Genomic DNA, 23,096 nt, shown 5'->3' on the forward strand with positions numbered 1-23,096 from the left:
TTTTCGAGGCATATAATTTTTTTACTGTATGTTATTAATAATATATATGAGACCCTCTTTATTTTTTTAAATCCAAGATATTTTATTTAAGGATATTAATGATTACTTCTGGGGAGAGGCTGGATATAATTTTGACTTAGTTTAGTAGATCACAAGAATATATTCAGATTGATGTAATTAGACAAAATGTTTTAAGACAAAATATGTAAAAGATGAACTTGTAATACTTTTGTAATCAAGTTTTTCTTTTTTAATGCCATTTAAAAAAATAGAAAGCTGACTGGAGCACACTATGTGGGTTCTTGCCACTACCAGTTTACACAGCATGTTTCAACTGCCCCCTCACTGCATTTACAGAGTACAGATTCCTCATCTACTTTAAAATGAGGAAAGCGAGGTGGCAGGTGCCCAGGCCTTTCCCTATGTGCCAGCAGTAGCGATCAGGCAAAAAGCATCAGCCCCCAATCTAGGGGGGCCTCCCAGCAAAATTAATTCCAGGAGGCCTTCCCCTTCCTTCCACCCAATACCCATAATCACCCAGAAATGAACAGAATCAGCTCACATTTGCACAAATTTAATCTCTGCTATTCTGGTCCCCAATTCCAGAATCCTAGACCATACTTTCCTCCTCATGTCCATCCAAATCCAGGCAGCCAGCACATTCCTCCCCACTGGAGAACCAAAACAGGCCCCAGTCTCCCAGGAGCCACTCTTTCCCCACCTTGACTCTTGTTGAACATAGACACATGCATGACTGTTGTCTAACCTTGATCTGGCGCCATTCAGCAGAGGCCAAGCAGAAAGAAGGGAGGGCGGAGATCAGGGGTCCCTCTGGGGCTGCAGCAGCCAGAACAGAATTAGGAACCAGGCAGAGGTGCGCAGACCTGAGGGAGCCCCACTGTTTATTTGAGTCTTGATCCACTTGCTATATTTCGTGATGCGGGAGTACACGCCTGGATTCTGTACCTTCTCGCAGGCCTTTTCCCAGGACAACACCCCAGCCAGAATCCATCTGCCATCAACTTCGCAAGCCAATGGGCCCCCAGAATCCCCCTGGGCAAAGAGAAAGAGAGATGATGGAGGCTCAAGGCCCAGCCAAGACCCAGGGGACCCAGAATGCCCACCCCTGTGTTCTGTTTGGATGGTTCTTTGAGGATTTCAGTACCTGGGGTCCTCCTTCAGGTCCTCAGCTGGGGATCCCATCCCAGATTATCAGCCAAAAAATCAAAGTCACAGGGGAAGGTAGATGCAAGCAAAACACTGCCTGGTGATGGTGCCAAAGAGGGACACCAAGCAAACCACTTCCCAAGGAGCTTCCCCTCCCCTCACCCTGAAGGAGAGCTGCCAGAATCTCCCAGAAACTCACAGAGCACAAGTTTTCTCCATAATTGGTGGCACAGACCATGTCCCCCAGGACAAGGGGGACAACGCGGGGCATGAGGGACTTCTTGCGGTAAATCCGGTCACACCTCTTGTTGTCCATGATAAAAACCTCGGCCTCCTGCAGCTCTAGGGTCAGCGTGGAGTTGGCTGTGGAGGAGCCCAGTGGAGTGAGAACTGATTCCTCACTCCAGTCAGCCCTGGCCTCTTCCCAGTGTGGTGTGACCTCCATCCTCGAGATTCTACCAAGACACGCCCCTTCACCTCCCTGCCCTCCTTCACTTGGCCCTTCCCTCTGCAGTGCAGACCACGTCTGATAAACCCCAGGGCCTCTCAGGCTGTTTCAGGAACCCATTTTCTGGGAAGTTTATGCTTATGAACCAAGTAGGCCACAATCAAAGTTTCAAATGCAACCACTTACAAATTGAAACCCCCAACCCCACCCTGCTTTTCTCCAGCCTCTGAGTTTTGTACTAGTTGTGGCCCTTCACTAGCAGATGAACACCTGCTCCTCCTTGGGCATTTTAGGCAGACCCTCTGCCCAGAGTTCATTCCCAAATTCCTCCTGGTTTAATCTTAAGATCACTGACAAAGTCTAGTCCTTGTCAGCCTGTACCGCTACATCCAGCCTCAGTTGAGTCCTGGCAAGTGGGACACGTATTCTCAATGCCAATGGCCTGGCAAGTGGCAGATGCTCAATTTATCAACTGAATGAATGAGTGAGTGAATCTGTGAACATGATTCTAAGCTGCTGTAAGAGGCAAATGATCGTGCCCAGCCCAGGCACTGCTAGGCCTGAATGAGCGCCCACAGCAAGCACAATGATATAAACCATGACAACAGTTCACAAGAGAAGTGACCCTGACACACCCAAAGAGGCAACAGCCACAAGTTCCCTGACAGGTACCATGAGGGGGTTCATCAGGCAAGACCCTGAAAAGAAAGGAATGCACCCTCTGTGTATTGAACCCCACCCCCATCCCACCCGACTCACCAGAAAAGCGCCGTTTAACCTGGCCCCAGCCAGTCACCCAGCACTGTATGCCAGTCTTCAGGATGTAGTTGGGCTCTGGGAGGCAGATGGGCTGCACGTACTTGCTGATGATGGCAGGAGTGTGAAGCAGGAGAAGGGCAATGTCACCCATGAAGAAGGTCTGGCCCCAGTACTTGGGGTGCATAATGATGTCCTTCACGGGGATCAAGAGGGCCTTGGTGGGGTCCTTGGGCTTCAGCTTGGAGGTGCCAAGCATTACTGAGTATTCTTTGTTGCTGCAGGAGACAGAGAGCCCCACCAGGCAAATGTCAGGTTCCCAGCAAGACTATGCTCCTACCTGGTGCGAGGACCTCGGCCCTAGCCACAGGCTGCCTGATTTGCTCTGCTAGCTTGGCTTTGCCTGCAAGCCCTCAGATAGGACTGTCTCATTCATAATTCACATTGGCTCAAACAGTGCAGGTGTGTAGGTGTTGATACACATGTGTGTTTTCATGTGTATGGGAGCCAAGGGGATATCCTGGATTTTCCTGTTTCCCTGCTTTTGAGACAGTCTTTGCTGCTCAGTCGCTGGCCCCTGTGAAACCTTGAGCATGACTGGACCTCCTTTCCCACTTACCCCACACTACCTCCCCCTCTCCCATGTTGTTTCACAGAGGAAATGAGGCTAGGCTGGGCCTGTTGCAGCCCTGGGTCCCTAGACCCTGGACATGTGGGCTAAACTCACCCTTGGATGCAGTGGGCAGCAGTCACCACCCAGCTGAGGTCAATGAGGGCCCCTCCGCACACGTGTTCATTTTCCATCTGGATGCTCACCTCCCAGGGCCAATGGCGGGTCATGTCCAAATCATCGGACCACCAGGGTCTGCCACACTCATCAGGATGGAGTGTGGCTGCAGAGACACAGTGGTCACACAGCAGAAGATAAGAAAGACTGAACAAGATGCTCCTTAGGGCCAATTTGCATGAGGCTATACACTCAGGGGGAGACTGAGGAGGAGAGAAGGGTGGGGACCTACCCAAAGGTACTGAGCTAGACAGAAAATGGCAGTGATAGAGATAAATGGCACCAAGACAAAGACAGAGAGCCATCACAGGGAGATTGAAAGATACTGAGGCACACAGGGAGCAATCAGTCAGGATATCAAAGTAGTGGAGAAGGAGCCCTAGGGCAAGAAATTCATGTTTGCATGTCTGGAATAAGGTCCCTGGGTCACACTCCTGAAAGATCATCGCACTTGCAAAGGCCGCTCTCTTCACACTGTGCACAGTCAAGAAAAGCTCCAGACTTCCAGGTCAGAAGTCTGCACACAGACCATTCAACAGAGAGTCCCCTGGTGTGGGGGGCCCACTGAGGACCCACTGAGGTCCCCCACTCAACAGCTTACACACTTGGTTTGCACATCGTTTCCACAGACAAGTTATACAAGTGTATGAACATGATACAGAAACTAAAAATAAGATATAAACCAATTTTTTTTTTTTTTTAAGGAATGCACCGTGATCATGTAGGGCTTGTCTCAGGACTGCAAGAGTGGTCTCGGCATGGAAGAGTTCTCAGGGTATTCTCCATATAACCTGCTCTTTTTCTCAAAAGAGGGAAAGAGAGTGTGCTTTTCTTAAGAGACACAGAAAAAGCAATTTGAAGATTCAACACAGACTTATGACTAAAGAAAAAACTCTAGGAATAGAAAGGAAATTCTTAATTTTATAAGTTACATGCCAAAACCTATAGCAAACATCATATAACATTTAAAAACCGATAAAAAGAATCTTCATGGCCAAAAGCCAGGCATAATGATACTTTGTGAGAAGGAGGTTAAGGGCTCTTCCAGGTCCTGGTACAGCTCTGCTCTCTAACACTGAGGTGAGTGCACAGGTATGTCCACTGTGTCATCATTTCTTGAGCTGGACACTTATAATTTATATACTTTTTATGTGTAGGTAATACTTTGATAAAACGACTTATCCTTAAAATCAATAACATTTCTCTACCCCAGCACAACCAACTAGAAAATATAGTTAAAATAAAATACATTTTTAGTAGCAAAAAATTATGAAGTACCCAAGAACTGACTTATCCAACACTATGGACATTTCTGCAATAATAAAGTTAAAACTCTAATAAGAGACTGATATTGCTCTCCTCCACCATCAGGTGATTGATTGCACTTAGCTGTTCTCACCATGTACTCTCACTTTAAGGACCAAGCGATTCCTGGCCAAGAAACAAAAGCAGAATCGTCCTGTTCTCCAGTGGATTCAAATGAAAACTGGTAATAAAATCAGATACAACTCCCAGGGAAAATACTGGAGAAAAACCAAGCTAGGTCTATAAGGAATCCCACATGAGACAGCACACATATTTATGCTGTACCAAGATCAGTAGCATCTTACTATTTTACATTGAAAACATCACTATTAACTGGACATGTTTTCTCTTTGTATGTCTCTGTACCTAGAAGATTGGTCAGTAATAAAAATTTGAGCTCTTTGGGGAAAGAAAAGAAGAAACACTGAAATTATTAGCAAAAATAGAGACATTCCTCGTTCTTAAGCAGAACAACTAAATATTTTAGATGCAATTTTTCCCAAAATTAACCTATAAAGTCACTTTCCATGTCAGGACTCTTGATAGTTCCTTTATAAAAACTTCATATAAACTTTGATAGTTTAGGAAACTTGATAGTTCCTTTAAAATTGAAATAGAAAAACGAAAGTCTACAAATAGCTCAGTCTTTGAAAAAGTAGAGCAAAGGAAGAACAGTTGTTCTAGCAGATATTAAGACACACAGCAAAGTCATGATAACAGAAACAATATGGCATTCACGAGGACAGACAATATGGCCAAGGGAACAGGGCTTGAGATGGTTCTATGGCATACAGGAATTCAGCGTATAAAGGAGCCACCATAATCAGTGGATAAAGGAAGTACTGTTGAGTAGATGGTGTTAGGAAACTGGCTCACCGTAAGAGAAATAAGAAAAACAAAACTGGATTCCTTTCTCATAGCACTTAAAGACCTAAATGTAAAAGATAAAACTGCTGAGCTAATGTTGGGGTATCATGATCCCACTTACATGAGGAATCTAAGATAGTTACACTCATAGACAGGAACAGAATGGTGGTTTCCAGGAACTGGAAGGAGGGGAAATAGGGAGTTGCATTTTATGGGTATATATTTTCAGTTATGCAAAATGAATATACTCTGGAAATCAACTGTACTGCATTGTACATGTAGTTAGTAATATGTTGTTGTATATTTAAAAATTTCTTAAAAGGGTAGGTGTCATGTTAATTGTTCTTGCCATGGTCGGGGTGGGGGGTGAGTGAAAAAATAAAACAATAGATATACTTATAAAAAAAATGTCGTGGTATCATTTAATAGAGTTAAAACTGAAAACTCTGCACTTCACTCAGCTGAACAATGTTGAGAGACACAAAATGCTAAGAAAAGGAAACAACCACCGGACCTGGCCACAGGTTCACATGACCAATAGGGGGTGATGGAGAATTCCCAGGAATGAGGGAACAGGACAAACAGAACCAGGCAGGACACCTCCTTTGCAGAAGGCCCACCCAAGCCTGATGTTCCAGCAGATAGCAACTGGCAGAGACAGACTCCCCCTGTCATGAAAAAGCCTGTGAAAACTGGTTGTAAAAAGGAGCTCCAAATATTTCTTCCTACACAGAACTATATCTCCCGTACTGAACTACATACCAGGTAGTTCAGTAAATCCACCTTTCTGTTCACTCTGTCTCTGGTGAGTTCTTTCAGCTCCGTACCTCTGGCCTCACCCTGATATTAGACCACCACAGTTAACAGCAGACCATGTGATGTATGGTGGGAAAGTGTTCCTTACACAAAACCTCAAAGCAAAAACCATACAGCATTAAATCAACTAGCCTGATTACATCAAAATCAAGGCTTTTTGAGCCCAGGAACAAAGCTAACAGACAGACTGGGAGGCAATATTTGCAGTATCTAAAATCAACACAAGGTTTTTGTTAGGACTATACAAGGAACTCTAGGAAATCAACAAGAAAAAAGAACAAGAGACAACATGCAGAGAATAAGGCGGGCGATTTACTAGAAGAGACAAGAGGCCAACAGCATATTGAGACAAACTCACTGATAATGAGGAAAATGTAAATTACATCAGGAAGTCATGCTTTTTCCACTAGACTGGCAAAAAAAAGCCAAAAGCTAGATCATGGCTTGGGTTGATAGAGCTGTTGCCATGTACACACTCCCACCAACTGCTCTTAGGACTGCTGAGAGCTGACCTGAAATATGGACACTAGATAAAGGCAGGGGACCGATGTAAGTTTTTGAAGTTGATAAGTGTGCTGTGATTACCTAAGACAATATTCTTAGAAAATACATACCAAGTACTCAGAGATACCACATTATCCTCAGCTGATGTCTGAAAACATTATGTGATTTTATATGAACATAAAAGATTATGTTCCTTCTACTATTTGCATTTTTGCAGCATGTTGTAAGTTTAAAATTATTTCCAAATAAAATGTTTGTCTTTAACGGGGCTGAATGAAAAGAGGAAAAAACAGGGATCTAGAGCATTTAACATTTACGTAAGCTAAAAATACATGCACACAAAACAACAATACGGAGTTTTACAACAAGAACACACACAAACAGAAAGACACACTGAACACACAAGACTGAGAGGAGGATGAAGACCGGGAAAAGAAGTAGACCGTGGATACGAGCAAGAAAAACTAACTTAATCAATCAACCAAACAATCTATACCAAATCGGGGTGGAATGTTGACAGGGCATGTGACAATGCAGCTCATGGACAAGCAGGAGGAACCCACCCTCTATCCCAAGACTAAAGAAAGAGCCAGAGAGACACACAAGAGTCAAGCTCTGCAGACACTGCCACAGGGCCCAGGAGACTCCATTTGCAACTAAGCAGTTTAGAGTTCAAAAGGACTGCGGAAAAGGGTCTGCATCAGCTTCCTGGATATGTCCCCCAAGGGGCTGCAGTTTGCACTGCATTCAAAAAGGTTCAGCATTTCCACTGAAGGTTCAGATACCCTCCTCTACACCTTTAGGTCTCTATGTCCTGGGAGCTGCAGGCTGTTCTTTAGAAAACAGGCTCCTTAGACTAAATTCCAGCTTCCTGCAAATACACTATCTATGTGGCCCTCTTCAGAACATACCCTCCGGGAACTGAGGATTTCCTGCAGGAGGGGCTCACCCTACCCACCTCGTTTGGTGTTGTCCTCTTTGTAACCTGGAGGGGAAAAGGAGGACAGAGGTGAAGTGACAGGCTGTGACAGGATGATACAAAAGAGGTGCATTTTTCATTAATTAGTTCATTCACTTATCAAATATTTCCTAATCTCCCATTCTGTTCCCAGCCTGGGACCTGAAACCAAATGGACAAAGGTGTTTTAGAAAGATACACCCAATATTTGCCCTTGAGAAACATGCTTTACAGGAGGGGAGACAAGAGTAAACAATCACCTGTATGAGATCAATGCAGGGACAAGGCCACAGGTGTCAGGAGAGGCCAGAAGAAAAGATGGACAGAGAAGTTTCTGGGGAAAGTGGTTATTGTGCCAGATCTTAAAGATGAGAAGGTAGAACAGAGATGAAAAGTGACAGTGACACTCCTTGCAGAAAAAACATCCTGGATTATACCTCCCTGGTGGTGCAAGGGTTTAAGCACCACACTTATGAAGCACAAATCACATGGCACAGCAGACCTCTCCTGTCTTGCCCGCTGCTCCCCTCAGCAGTGTATTTCAGTCAGTCTGCCTGTTCTGCTCCCCACTCTGTCTCGGGTGATCCTCTCACCCCCCACATCTCTAGCCTGTACCCCAGCTCTTGTATGCATAAACAAAACTTTAAAAAAAAAAATCATGGATATCAGACACTCCTGAGGATAAAGGACAAGGCTAGGGCAAGAAACGATGTGGGGAGGGGAGTCAGGGGTCAATCAGGAGGGACCACTAGCCAAGTCAAGAAGCCTGGGTGAAGCCCTCTGAGAGGAGGACGACAAAAGGGTGACAATCCAGGCTATCTTATGAAGGCAGCATGAACAATAAATAGGAACATGACAAGACTGAAGGCAATGAGATGCAAATGTAGGCTCTACAAAAGCCAACAAGAAAGAAAGGTCTGATGAGATGGGGGGATGTAGGACTTGGGGGAATGAGTGAACCTTTGGAGTATCCAGCAGTGCCAGGCACCTAAGAAGATGTGGGGGAGGGGCTGCCGCATATCGTATGAGAGGCCTGAGGATACTGTCAAGAAGGTAGTTCAGGTCTTAGTCTGATTTTGGAGACAAGTGGCTAATATCCACTGAGTTAGTAAACAAAGGTAAGCAAACCCATTGTATACTAAGATGAAGCCTCAGCTCTGAACTCTAAGGAGTTGAACTCTTTCTAGGTCTGTCAAGTGGAGATGTCCAGTAGGAGGCCACACATCAGACACATCATTTCAGGGGGCAGCATTACATCCATAGCAGCACTATTACATCCAGGGTAAGTTAGCTCACCAGGGAGCACTGAAGAGGGAAGCCAGACAGCACCTGAGAACACCAATACATCAGAATGAAGCGAGCAAGGGTAGTCTGGGAGGGCCACAGAAGAGGGGTCCCTGAGATAGAGGGGATTCAGGAGGCATCGCCTGAGAGAAGACAAGGGACTAGAGAAAATGAAGGAGACAGTAGTAGAAAGTCAGGGACAATAAGGGCAGAGACATGCCAGGAATAGGCTGAGGATTAAGTGAGAAGCACTAAAAGGAAGCATGAAGTGAAAACCGTTATTTTGAGAAACCTGGCAGTGTGTGGAAAGAGGGTGAAGAAACACAGTAAATAAAAAGGGAGAGGATAAAGATCTCTGAGAGACTGGGGGAGGGAGCACAGCCCAGGAAAGGCTCACAGTCCAGAGCACAAGTAAGTGGTCTGACCTGGAACAGAATGCCAGGTCGCTGATTCCTCTTTTCTGACTGAACCAGCTGCTAGGGAGGCACCCTGCGTTTGAATAAAAGGTCTGGAAAAGTGAATTCTGGAATATTTCCTTAGTGTATTGAGACCACGAACTAACCTAACCCAGAACGTATGCCTATGGGGTCTCCAGCAGTGCCAGGCGCCTAAGAAGATGTGGGGGAGGGGTTGCCACATAGAGTGTGGCAAGGATACTGTCAAGAAGGTGGTTCAGGTCTTAGTCACTTGGAGGTCCACACTGACAGAGGAAGGAAACAACTGATCCCCTAGGAGAAAATGCTAAGGGTTCACTGTACTAGTCCCAGGAGGTGGCAGGGCAGGTGGGCCCTGAGGGAGAAGCTGAGTGGGCAGTGGGAATCACTCTAGCAAGATCCTGCGAGGGGTTAAAGGTTGGTGAGCGGGTGGGGGGTGCGGTTACAGAGTCCCAGTCTGCTGTGATAACCCCGACCAGTGCGGCTCCAGGGATGGGGGGAGGGGGGGAGGGGGGAAGGGGCGGGAGGGCTCTGCCGGTTCCACCTCACCTGAGCTCCGTGGGGGCTGCAGCAGCAGAAGCAGCAAGAGGCAGTGACTTAGGCCCCAGAGCCTCGAGTCTCCAGGCCCATCGCTGAAACTGAACAGCATGGAGGTCATGAGGCCCGGGAGACGCCACCTAGCTGCTGCAGAAACAGCCCCCACAATCCCGCCACGGGATGGCTCCCTGATGGGTGAGGGCACTAGCACAAACTGCGCATCTCAGACGCCTGAGGGCGCCGCTAGTACCGGAAGCACTTCCGCATACGTGGGCGGGGGGACGTACAGTGCGTGATGACGTTGTGGACACATACCGGTGGCCTGGAGCCCTGCACACGCGTCTACATGTGTTGGCTTGTCTCCTTCACCCCAACCTAGTGCCTATTCCTTAAAGATGATCTTGGGGCTCTGTAGCTGTGATTGCCTCCAAGGTGGCAGGTCCTTGAAAGCACCCCCCACTGACATTGATGCCAGCACCTGGCCAGTGAAGGCACACGGGGATCTGGGCCAGTTATGAAACCTTGTGGCTCAGCCTCTGATCACACTGTTGGCCCCTTAAGATTGATGCATTGGAGAGGTACACAATTTATGTTGATTTGACAATCTAAAAAGATACAGAAAGCACAAGAACAGAACAGTAAGGCTAAAGAATCAGACGACTGAGAAAGTGACATTTGAGCTGGACCAAGATTTGAATGATGCATCATAGTTGGGTCCAAAGGAAGGAAAGCCTTTCTTCCTCTTCACAGACTACGAAGAGGAGTGTTGCAACTGGAAGAGAAAGTGGCTCGTGTCAGGCCTTGAACAGTCACAGGGAGCTTTTCCAGAAGGATGGGGTCTTTGGGGTTGAGGGGTGTAGCAGATATTGGGAGGTGGCCACAAAGATTCTTACTTCCCATGACTAGGATGGGGGACCACAGCCTGACATCTAAAGAGGTCCACTGGGTGAGTTTCCACCACTAGGAGGTGAGTAGAGGTGATGTGTGTCACTTCTATGCCACTGCAGTCAAGGGAAGTTGCCTTCCCTGCTTATGTTAATGCAGGCCAGCGGTTCTCAAAGTGCAGACTTCAGAGCAGCAGCAGCAGCCCTTGGAAACATACTCGATGTACATTCTCAGGCCCCATGCCAGACCTCCAGGATTAAAAACTCCAGGAGCAGAACCCATGGTCTGTATTTTAGCAAGTCCTCCACGGAATTCTGATACAGGTGAAGTATGAACTATAGGACTAAGTAGTGCCTCAAGATGGAGGTGTTACCGTGAGATTAGGATGTTATAGGAATAAGAAATTAGATTTATTTAACACATGAATATTGGGTGGTTTTTTTTAAACCCCTTAATAGATTTGATTTAAGCTTTCAGTCTCTCCATCCCAGCCTTCCCCAGGCAACACACAGAATAGACTTCCACTGAAACCATGGATATCTAGGAGCTGAAACATCGACCCCTGGAAAAGCAGGGGACAAAGGATTGATTGTGAGAGTTGATGAATAGCTAGGCAGAAAGACTGAGACACTTGACTCTAGAATTAGGGTAAGAACCAGTGCTGCATATAGTGAATCTCTCTGGTCTCCTCCCTGAGGAAATACAGAACCATGGTAACAACGTGAGGGTAAGCAGCAAGTACAAGCAGTGGAAGAGGAATATTCTCACACCCCAACTGCACTCTTGCTCCCAGTTCCACTCTCCTGGTCCTCTATTCTGAGCTCCAGAGACTGTTCAGTTAGGCTACAGAACTCCTTGCAAAGATTTGATGTACAGGGAGGGGGATGCCTTAAAACCATCCCCAGGAATCACATGTGAATGGGGGGGTGGGGAAGCCACCCCTCAAGGGCTTAACAAGAACCACAAGTAATTCCTTGGCTAAATAAGAAACTAGTTCTCTACGGAGTATTTATATGCAACTCCCAGACCCTCAAGATCCCAGAGATAAGGAACACACAAGCAATTCTCCGAACATTTATTTTGACATAATATTATTTCACGACATCTGAAATCTCTGCACTTCTTAACAATCTCAACACAACTTGGGGTGAGCCCGGATGTGGCCAATAGGGCACTAGGGAAGGGGGTTCCGACAAGGGGCTACCCCAGGAGGGCTAGTGTGGCAGAGGCTGGCTGCTCGCTGATGGATCCATACTGAGCACAGGGAACTTCTCCTGGTCCAAGACACCCGAGTCAGATGTGCAGGTCCCAGGCGTTACCCCTCAGCGGGGACATTCGAGGCCTCCTAACTCACTCTGAATAATCACCAAGCTGATCGGCTTGAGAGTCCTGAAACCACAACCAAGTCTAGTGCTGGTGATGTCTGTTCTTTGGTAGATGTACTCCAAGATGTCCATGAAGCATCATGCTCCCCCTGGAAGGCCGGCTGACCCCCTGGCTGGATGGTTGTACCCTCCTTCCTGACAGGTAGAGCACAGCCAAGGAGTAGGCATGACAAGGGCTGGCAACTGGAGTGCCAGGCAGGAATACTTTTCGGACTCCGATCTTGCTGCCACTCTACTGTATGGATCTTGTGGGGTCAGTGCATCCCAACCGGAATTTGAGGAAAGGGCATTGCAGTGTGGGAGGTCGGAGAAGAGGCTTAGGGGAAAACTCAGAAAGAGGAAGGCAGGAGGGCAGATCATCACAGGGTTGCCAGAATGCCAAGGGGCAACACCAGACACAGGCTTAAGATGAAGAAACCTGTTGAGTTCTGAGAGTAAGCCTGATTTAGACGACCAATGAGCCAGTCCTTGTAGAAACTAACTTCTGTGTAAACTGCAGGATATTCTCCACGACCACAGCCAATACCCCAGCTCACAATCCCCACCTGGATCCACGTCTTATTAAATTCACAGACCAGAGGCCCCCCAGAATCTCCCTGGAGAAAGAACAAGAAACAAACAGAATGGAAGATGACCAATATCAGAACAGGGTGGTTTCACTGCAAAGGACTAGGCAGCTGGGCACAAGTGGGGCTTTCCCAGGTACCCCTCGTTTCTACCTGCCCTCTAAAAATATGAGATTTGAGAGTTGAAAATGTTTAACAAAAAAAATAAGTGTACAAAAAACTGAACATAGCCCCCCAAAAAATACAGGCTCTGAGATAATAATAATGAATAAAATCCTTGCCCACGTATGTTGCTTATCACACAGGAGGGGTCAAAATGTGTGACGTGAATTATGGTATTTATTGTCTGAATCTCCCCTCTTCCCTGTCCCTCTCTAAGCAGCATTAGCTGCTCTCTATTGAAAGGTAGGATCAGGCCAGCTTGACCCAGCCTCAGCAGCTTGTCCCCCTGAATCACCTTAACTTGAACAAGGGGCAAATGGAGGGACTGGAAAATAATGCAGGTTCTACTGCCTGTAAATGAGGAAACATTGAGTGGCAACCAAAATATAAAGGTGGCAAAGGGTCCATGAACTGACCTGGCAAGTGTCCTTTCCTTGTTCACTGTAGCCACAGATAGCCCCTTTCTTGACTAAATCAGCATTGCTTTTCAACTTTCTCTTGAGCAGCTCATTACATTTCTCATGGCGAATAATACTTAGCTCAGCCTCCTGAAGAGTCAGGGGAGCTGCTTTTGCATTATCTGTAAAGACAATTTAGTAGTCAGCGGGTTTCCTTAGTGGGACAGGACAGGAGCCCCTGACATCCACTTTGGTCTCAATATAGTATTTTCACATAGATACACCCTCTTAGGGCTTAGGATATTATCCCCATTTGACAGTAGAGGAGGAAATGAGAGCAAAATTGACATGAGAAGATTAGGTAAAAATCAACATCAATACAGGTTAGGAAGAACTTATCAAGAAAAGAAGAGGTGAGGTCTTAAAAGCCTGAGAAATCAAAAGCAAGTGTCTGTCACTCTGAGTATCATTAGTAACGGTGACTAGTGTCTGTACTTCAGTAAAGTGTGTTTATTTTAGTGCAGGATCACAGACTCTTAGACAGGTAGTGCCCCAAAGGTACCAAATGTGGCTTTGCCCAAGGGATAGGAGGCCCTATAGTTTCACTAAGAGGAGTTCTCTGGCCTCCTCCCACCCAGCGAAAGCACTTTATCCATCAAGCAAGTACTTTTCGTTTGGGACAGTTCAGGCTAGCAAAGAGATCAACCCCCTCAGAGCTAAAATCCCCCCAGAGAAAACCCCAGATCTTTGTAATACCAACAGGTTACTCCCTACCAATATCTTCTCCACCCTCCTTCCTTACCTACTTGCTAGAAAATTGGCTTCCAGTCTCTTACTTTAGCTTAAGGTTAACCCCAGCACAACAGGCAGCCTTCTCCACGGTCTAAGTTTGCTGTAGTCTTGTTACACAGTCTCACCTGTTTCGTTTCGTTTTCCCCATCCAGTCACCCAGCACTCTTTATTATCTTGCACCAGGAAAGTCTTTTCAGGGAGGCACACAGGCTGGATGTGAGAGGAGTAATTCACAGGGAAGTCAAGGAAAGCAAGGGCAATGTCATTTTGGACTGTTGTCGAAGAACCAAAATACCGGTGGATCACGATGTCTCTGACCGGGACGACAAGTGCCATTCTGGAGGTACGCCACACATCTCCCAGCTTCACCGTGTATTCCATTTCGCTGCAGAGAGATCCTTGAGGGTCTAAACACCCCTTCCACATATTCTAGGTTCTTCCTACTTTGTTCCTATCTCCAATGCTAGACATCAGCCACCCCCTCCTTCCAAATCAAATCCCTTCCGCAGACTCCTGGCCACAGTGGTTCCCCAGCTGAGCAGCATTAACATCACCAGGAAACTTGCTGGAAATGCAGATTCTCAGGTCCCAGTACTGAACTACTGAATCAGAAACTGGGGGCTAGGGTTAGGCATTTTTTTTTAAGAAATTCTGCAAGCTCATTAAAGCTTGAGACCACTAACCTAGTTCTATAGTCCCCATAATTATTCCCCTGGCAAGTCTTTTCCCACATACTGTCACCCACCTGGCCTCTCCCCCTTCTTGCCACTTGGCTTGAAGGCTAATCGGCACAGCCTTAAAAGAAGTGGCTTTGAACTTGACTTTGGGTCTTGGCTCTCCAAGCTACCTAGAGCCCTAATTTCACCTACCTCTGACTACATACTGAAAAGCAGGGACTATAGTCCCTTTTTCAGATGATGAAAAGAAAGCCTAAAGAGGGGAACAGGACCATATCCAGCCCTGATCAGTAGCCCAAGCTGGGAGCCCTGAACACTCACCTAAATATGCAGTGGGCGGCGGTCAGCACCCACTGCTTGGCGATGAGGGAGCCTCCACATATGTGTTTGTTATTGACCTGCAGGCTCACCTGCCAGGGCCACTTCGTGTCTGTAGCTGGCCTTCCACCAACTATCCTCAAGTGCTTATGGCCACATCCTGGAGCAGGTCCATGAAGTGAAGGGACGGAAAGTAAAACCAGTGACACCACAACCACCACCAGATAATCCTCAGAAGTCTCAGAACCCTCAGAGCAAGACTATGTCTCCTCACATCCCCCAGGAATGGCCATGGCCTCTCAGATTTCAAGGGCAGGGTTGGGTCCACTCAGACACTTCCCTTTCCCGGGGAAAAATAGTGTTCCCCTGAAGAATGCTCCCCATTCTCCACCCCACCCCTGGCAGGGTTCCATTCCCCTCAGACCAGGCCATTTTCCTGTGGCAGGGCCTGACCCAGAAACATCACCTGAAATAAATGGCGGTGCTCCCACGGCCTTTGGTTCTGTAGCTGACGCCTGGGAGTCTTCTGTCACTAAGTCGGGGGACATGCCCGGGGATCCCAGAGTCCCTTGAGGTCGCGGAGTCCTGATATTTATCAGCCGGTCCTCGCGGCTGCCTTCTGAGGGGAGAGGAGAGGCTGAGGGCAGCGTGGAGCCCCCCGGTGCCCCCTCCTCAACCTTCCTGGCCTCACTGAACCAGGGCTGAAGGAGCAGGAGCCAGGCCAGCAGAAGGCCCAGAGAGCCGCCGCAAGAGCCTGAGGGCGCCATGGGCACCGCCGGCAGCCTCACCCCACCTCGCGCAGCGCCCCCTCGCGGCGGCTCCTGCCGCTGCCCAAGAGTTGGCGGGAAACAGCTCCCGAGGCGGGAACGCGTCCTTCCCGTCCCTGCGTCACCGGAAGACCCGGCCTGGGCGGGACTGGGGCGCCGAGTCGTGACTCAAATGAGTCTTCGGTCTTCCGAGCTCTGCGTGGGTTCGTAATTGAGGTGCCTCCCCAGCCAGCAGCATCCCCTCACCTCGGTCTCCGCCACCCCACCAGCGTTTGTTCACCCAGCTACACCCACAACTCTCGGCCAGACTTGCATTAGGCCTTTCCCAGCATCTCCCTCCCCATCATTTGTAATAAAAATTAAAACCCCTTAATATAACTGTTACACTTAACATTACTAACCACTGCATTACAGATGATAGCGGCTACCTTTTCTTAAATCAACATCCACATGAAAAAGCCATTAGCGAAATGCAAATTAAAAGCACAATGCAGTATCACTACACACCTAACGAAGACCTAAAATGTAGTGACAAGACCGAAGGCTGTATGGATGCGGAGATATTCCATCATTCATACATTGTGGTTAGAATGTAAAATACTCACTCTGGAAACCACATTGGCTGTTTCTTAGAAAACAAAATATTCAGGGCCTCCCTGGTGGCGCAGCGAGTTCAGCGCCACGCTGTGAAGCTGTCCACAGCCTCTGCAGTCGGTTGGATTCCAGGCCCGGTCAGGGAGAAACCCACATGGCGCGGCAGACCTCTCCTGCTTCCCCCGCTGCCCCCCTCAGCAGTGTATTTCGTCAGTCTGCCTGTTCTGTTCCCCGCTCTGTCTCTGGTGAATCCTCTCACCCTCCCACGCCTCTGACCTGTACCCCAGTTCTTGTATAAATAACTTAAAAAAAAAAAGAAAACAAAATATTCAATTACCACACAACCCAGTAATGGCATTCCTGAAAAATAAAGACATAAATGATACAGAAAAAGAAAAATGCAAATTAAAACCTCAGTAAGATACCACTTAGATTGATAACTCTTAGAACTGGTCAAATAAAAAGACCAGGTACTGGTAAGGATGTGGATCAACTGGAATTCTCTCTAATTGCTGGAAGGAGTGTAAAATAGTACAACTAATTTGGAAAACTCTTGGAAATGTCTAACAAAGTTAACATACATCTATTCTATGAGCCAGTAATTCCACCACTAAGTTTATTCCCAAAAGAAGCAAGAGCATGCAGACACAAAGAGTCTTGTACTATACTGTTTCTTAGCAGCTTTATTTATAATATTAATAGTATTTGTATACATATATTCATATCACCAAAGCCTATGACTATATTACCTTACACGATAAAAGGGACTTTGCAGATGTAATTAACGTTTAGGACCTCAAATGGGGATATAATCTTTGGTTAACTGGGTGAGGTCAATCTAATTACATAAATTCTTTAAAGTGGAGAATCAAGAAGTGATGTGACTATGAAAGAAGGGTCAGAGAGATTACCTTGGAGATGGAAGAAGGAACCACAAGTCAAGTTATGTAAGTCACCTGAGAAGCTGGAGAAAACAAGGAAACAGATTGTCCTCTGGGCTTTGAGAATCCCCCTTGCTGACACCTTGATATTAGCCCTCTAAGTCTAATTTTGGACTTCTAGGAAGCAAGCGGTTCAGTAAAAAATGCAAGTTGATGATTTACAGTTATGATCCCACTTGGGTAGCAACAAAAAGCTCATGCTATATGCATAGCTGTGTATCTACATGTCAGGATCTGATGATTGACCAATGCCTTAGAGTAGTTGCTGCCCTAGCGAAGATTCCTCTACTTTGTAACTACTCGTCTCTATTAGGTGCCCACATGTCTTTGAGAAGTGCCCAAATGTGGAGGGATTCACCATTATCACATCCAAAGCCAAAACTGTTGGGTCAGGAATAGCAGGTGCCAATCAGTAAGAATCAGGAAAGTTTACTACTAAGACTTCAGGAAGAAACAGCCTTCTCATTCTTCTCAAGAAATTTCCAAAGTAATAGTCCCCCACCCCCAGCCTCATGCCATCATCCTCCTGAGAGAGAATGGAAACAGATTGACGGGCTGGGCCAGTGCAGACCCCCCTGCAAGGCCACTGAAGCCAGACTGACACCACTGATCTGAGGGTGACAGAACAGAAAGCCCTGGGTGTACCCACTGGAACCACCTGATGCTGGATTGTCCAGGGATGGCTTCCACCAGCTCCCTTTGTGTTCAGTCCCTTGATATCATTGCTCTGTTCCTTACCACCGAGCAGCTCCTGATTGGCACAAGCATTCATTCCACCTCACCTTTTAGAGTCTCTGTATGACCTTCTAGTCCCCACCTCCACCTGCAGGCCCAGTCAGGGGACCATGCTTCCTGGGCCCTACCCCAGGGAGGCCAGCAAACATGATGGACACACCTCTTGGTGAGGCTCTTTTGAAAACCAAAACTCTCATTTTTTATGAGAGGAAGGAGGAGCATGGAGGGAAGAGGCATGAGAAGAATATCAGAAAAGGTGGGGAGAGGAAGCGGGGACAGAGGCAAGAGAGGGAGGGAAAGGGTGCAAGAAATGACAGGGCAAGGAGGGAAGCAAAAAGGAGGAGCTGGGAAGGGCGGAGAAAGAACAAGGAAAGGAGAAAGGAAGGAAGTGAGAGGAGAGGAGGGAGGAAAAGAGAGGGGCATGGAGAGAGAGAGAAGAAAGGAAGAGTGTGAGTTAGATATAGGCAGGAAGATACAAAATGCATCATTTGTGGAAGATGTAATTGCCTTCTAAAACCAATGCAATGAACCAACTGAAAAACTAATAGAACTACAAAGGAGTGAACTAAGAGGCCTGAGGGAAAAGATCAATATACAAAATCAATAACTTTCTTTCCAGCAGCATAAACAATTAAAAAATATAACCCCCCAAAAGATATTCCATTAGTGATAGCTATGGACATTTTTCAAAAATACCTAGGAACAGGTGCAAGGCCTTGCACCATCCACCCGGGGTTCCTCTGACCCTGACTTACCACTCTCCTCCTCACAGGGCTCCAGCCACACTGCCTCCTGGATGTACCTCACCAGCTCATGGCTCCTGACCTGTGCCCTGGCTATTCCTTCCACCCCCCAAAATATCCACCCAGCTCATTTCCTCACCTACTGGGGCTACACCAGGATCAGTAGACTTTTTCTGCAAAGGGCCAGACAGTAAATATCTTGAGCTTTGTGGGCCAGGAGTCAAAAGCAAGAGTATTATGTAGGTACCGACAGCAACAGAAACAAATTTCTCTAGAATTTTTATTGATGAATTTCAAAATATAAGAACTGATTGCTGCTGCTCGATATTTGGTGATACATGTCTACTAAAGAAAATGGAATTCTTTTAGGAGGGTAATTAATTGCAAGTTCTCTTCTGTAAAAAGCACTCTTAGCTAAAAGAAGTGCACCACATTTGGTCTACATGCAAATGTCACCTCCTGAGTGAGGCTCTCCCATGTCACCCTCTGAAAAATTATACCTCCCTCCATGCCCTCTCCACCCACTTTATTCTCATCTAATTTTCTCTGTAGTGCATCTCACAATCTGGCATGCTATCTGTTTTACTTATGTATGTATTAGCTGTCTTCCCCTTCCATAGGCAAACTTTATGTGGCTAGTTTTCTGTGTCTTTCCAGGAACTGGAATATACCTGGCACACAGTATACACTCAATAAACACCAGGTGAATGAATGAATGAATGAATGTAGTTGTAGTGAAGAGAGAATGCATTAATGCTATAAATGCTTACAGTGTTGCCTGGCACACACTAAGTGCCCTGTGAGTATTAACGTGTCTTATTGTTACTACTTTCAGGAAAGGCCCCAAGCATCTGGAGAGGGCAGGCCCCAGCACAGTACAAGCAATATTCCAGCCACCAGAGGCATTCACTGCCTGCCTGCCTCCTGCATCTCCTCTCCCCATTTCCAGCTCTCACTGTGGCTCCTGTGAGTTGTTCCTCCACTGGATCCCAAGTTCCCCAAAGGCTATCTTAGCCGTTGTCCCTCAGTTACAGTTGGGAATTCCGGAGCATCCCCTCTTCAGCACTGCCCCCCCACACACACACACAGAGTCCCCACTCACTACTAAAGATGATTTGAACCCCATTGTCGGGTTCCACTTGCCTCCACTCTGTACCACACCCCATCATTGCCTTAAGATTCTGCACTGTTCCCCTTCAACTAACTAAACCTCAGCTACTGACTCCTCTGGAAGCCATAACACATGGTGACACACAACGACACACCACCCTGACACCCTCCCCAGCCTCTGCATGTCTACAGGCCCCAATGCTCACCCTTTATTGATCACTGTCATTCAGCCAGGACACCAGAGTTGCTCCTAGTTCCCCCCCACCCCAAGATGCTTCCCCTACCTCTCCCACCCTGCCCCAGGAAACCCAGGGCCTGCCCCTGGCCCCACAGCACTGAAAGACCCCTTTTCCTGCCCTCTGAAAATGAGATGTTCCTGTGGTCCATCTACTCTCCCAGGCTGGTACTCTCCCCAGTCCCCACAAGAGCCCCATCATGCAGTGGAGGAAGTGAGAGGGAACAAGTTAAGCAGCTTGCCAGGTGCACACAAAGCAGAGTAAAGGGGGACCCTCCTCAGGGCTGAGGGGAAGGGGCCTTGGCACTACTAGCCTAGAGTACACACTCAGCAGACAAATAGATGGACAGACTTTTGGGTCAGCCAGCTACTGAGCTGGAACTAGAAAGCAGAGCTTCTCCCCTCTGCCCGACTTCTCCGCAGGGCCAGCCTTCAGGGGCTCACCCAGGAGCTCACTCCCGCCCCCTGGCGCTCCGCCAGCCGTCATCCCCGTGAGGTCAGCCACGGGCCCGCGATTTCGGGGAAATACCAGCTCCTTATTAAAAACAGGCGGCGGTCAGGCCCCCGCTGCCTTCCCAGTAGAAACGAGAGTGTTTGTTCCAAGAGGAACAAGAGTGGGCAGGGCCTAGCCGGGACGGGGCTGTGGGAGGCTTGGGCAGCAGTACCTGGTCTCCCAGAGGGGGTCAGGGCGACCTGAGTGGGGGTGAGGGAGGTGGGGTTATCCTGCAATTTTGGCAAGAACGGCCAGCAGGGTCGGGCGGGGTGGGGGGGTGGCTTTAGGGGGGCACGTGGAGGCTGAGCCGACCTGGGGAGAGTCGTGGTTTGTGACCCGGGAAGCAGCGGGAACAGGCCGGGCAATCTGCCCCCCTCAGGCACAGGAGTCAGGGGGCCTAAGGGAAAGCCGGCCGCGGGGGGCCAGCCCCCACCCGATCCCGGGCCTGGGTCTCAGAACTGCTGCCTGCCGCCTCCAGGAGCTCCGCCGCGGCCCGCCCTGCAGGGGACGCGCGAGGGCCGCCCCGCCGCCTCAGGCCCGGCCCTGCCAGGCAGCCCGGCATCTGGAGCGAGTTAGGCCTGGGAGGCCTGGCGGGCGGCGGCGTGAGCTCATCCCGGCCCGCCCCGCTGCGGTTTCCAGGCGCGGTGAAGGGAACAGAACACAGAAGCGCCGCGCCACGGGCCGGCCCGGGGAGCGCGGCGGGAGCGGCGACTCCTCCGGGATGTGGGTGTGAGGGGAGAGGCGCAGTGTGTGCCACTGGCGAGTCGCCCGGCGAGGGCTGAGCCCGGGCAGCCGGCCGCCAGCGTGTGTCGCTGTGTGTCACCGTGTCATGGCTTGTGAGAGTGTGTCGCCCTGAGGAAACAGTGCGTGTGATCGGTTGCACACATCCCGGGCCAGACGCCTCATTTTACGGAAATGAAGGCCAAGGGCAGAGGAAGGAGAGGGCCAGCTTTGTGGCTCCCGGCCCCTGAGCCTGTGTCCTCCCTACTGTGTGCAGAAGCTCAGAACCAGCCGGCTGTACCCCATGTGCTAGGGTCGATCCACAGCCCAAGGCCCCTCCCCCCATACACATATTCCCCCTGGTCACTGTCCCTAGTGTCTGGTGATACCCATAGTGCCATATCCCTACCCTGGCTTCTGGTCCTGGGAGCCCTGGAGCCTCTGACACCTTGTATACCCTGGACCGTAGCCTCATGGTCTCCAGCAGGGAGCTAGGGCCCTTAAGACACAGGGTTCAAGACATCAGGTACTCTCCTTCAGGAGCGAGGGAGAGACCTCGCCACACCAGGGCCGTGGCTGACAGGGACCCACGTGGACCACATGGAGAGACTCAGACACAACTGGATACAGACTCATACACAGAGACACACTGGCACGCATAAGGACATTCTCCAATTAGCGGGGCTCTGAACTGGGAGTCACCAGACAGGTTGCAAAGTAGTAGCAAAGCTGGGAGAGGCCTTTTAGTGAGATGCCACAGCTCCTGGCAGGAGGGCCTGCAGGTCACTGAACCCTGTGTCTTAAGGGCCCTAGCTCCCTGCTGGAGACCATGAGGCTACGGTCCAGGGTATACAAGGTGTCAGAGGCTCCAGGGCTCCCAGGACCAGAAGCCAGGGTAGGGATATGGCACTATGGGTATCACCAGACACTAGGGGAAGAGCTGGGACTAGAATGTGTACCTCTGAGCATCCAGAGCTCCCCCATCTGCCAACCTGGTCCTTGTCTTGAGCCCTTACCTCAGGAGCTACTGTCCCAGCTGGGTAGCTGCAGCCTCAGGTGTGCTGGAGAACTTAGGGAGGTGACTCTGGCCCACCAGCCTTCCTGGCCAAATTCCCAATATTGTCATGTCCTCCCAGCCTTCCCTTTACCCCCACATCCCAGCTGCGCCTCTGAGACAAGGACCGTGCATGCAGAATGGGGCACATGAGCCTAATCAGCCTACCTCACCAGCACCCAAGACGCAAGAGTCAGCAGTGCTGGACTTGCTAGGAGCTCTAGGACTCGACGTCCCCCCTGCGTTTCCACCTGTGAGAAAGAGGACACCCAGCCCCCATCGGCCTCCATAGGGAATGAGGGAATGTGGACTCAAAAGGGATGTGCATCTCCGGCAGCCACAGGGGCCCTCAGCTCCCAAGACACTAGGGCAAGCTGGGTGAGGGACTTTTTTAACTGGAATGACTTTGGTTTGCATAACCAGAGCTTCCAAATTACTTAGCAAAACATGTTTGCTTTTTAATTAACATGTGCTTGAAAAACAATGGTTTTAATTAAAGTGGGTGGGGGAAAGAAGGGACCGTGGGGGAGAATATTTCAAGGAGCTCCAAGTCTCAGACCAGACTTCTTAAAAATAAAGTGGGATCCTTGCCCCAAACCAGCAGAGACTGAGAGGACAGGATCCTTGGGGAGCCCCCAAACACCCTTGCCTGCCCGCA

At 48.7% G+C, this 23,096-nt stretch overlaps 2 protein-coding genes across 3 annotated transcripts; both read right to left on the reverse strand.

Moving 5' to 3' along the window:
- Positions 1–47: 47 nt before the first annotated feature.
- Positions 48–10,125, reverse strand: LOC119259228 (serine protease 45-like). 2 transcript variants are annotated; one of them, XM_037527881.2, is made up of 6 exons: positions 9,876–10,125; positions 7,609–7,635; positions 3,099–3,264; positions 2,375–2,649; positions 1,367–1,530; positions 48–1,053 (listed from the first exon to the last, which is right to left on the reverse strand). In XM_037527881.2, the coding sequence occupies exons 1-6, from the start codon at positions 9,982–9,984 to the stop codon at positions 820–822; spliced, it is 975 nt and encodes a 324-aa protein (XP_037383778.1). In that variant the 5' UTR covers positions 9,985–10,125; the 3' UTR covers positions 48–819. The 2 variants fall into 2 exon arrangements, with proteins under 2 accessions (XP_037383778.1, XP_037383785.1); XM_037527888.2 differs by lacking the exons at positions 7,609–7,635; positions 9,876–10,125 and adding an exon at positions 7,562–7,587.
- Positions 10,126–11,819: 1,694 nt separating this feature from the next.
- On the reverse strand, positions 11,820–15,822 carry LOC119252843 (serine protease 44-like). Its single transcript, XM_037520336.2, has 5 exons — positions 15,513–15,822; positions 15,050–15,206; positions 14,177–14,436; positions 13,278–13,441; positions 11,820–12,729 (listed from the first exon to the last, which is right to left on the reverse strand). The coding sequence occupies exons 1-5, from the start codon at positions 15,811–15,813 to the stop codon at positions 12,493–12,495; spliced, it is 1,119 nt and encodes a 372-aa protein (XP_037376233.1). The 5' UTR covers positions 15,814–15,822; the 3' UTR covers positions 11,820–12,492.
- Positions 15,823–23,096: the final 7,274 nt, after the last annotated feature.

Source organism: Talpa occidentalis, unplaced genomic scaffold (genome assembly GCF_014898055.3).
Source record: "Talpa occidentalis isolate TD23 unplaced genomic scaffold, MPIMG_talOcc4v2.1 talOcc4.10, whole genome shotgun sequence".
Classification (NCBI taxonomy): Eukaryota; Metazoa; Chordata; class Mammalia; order Eulipotyphla; family Talpidae; genus Talpa; species Talpa occidentalis.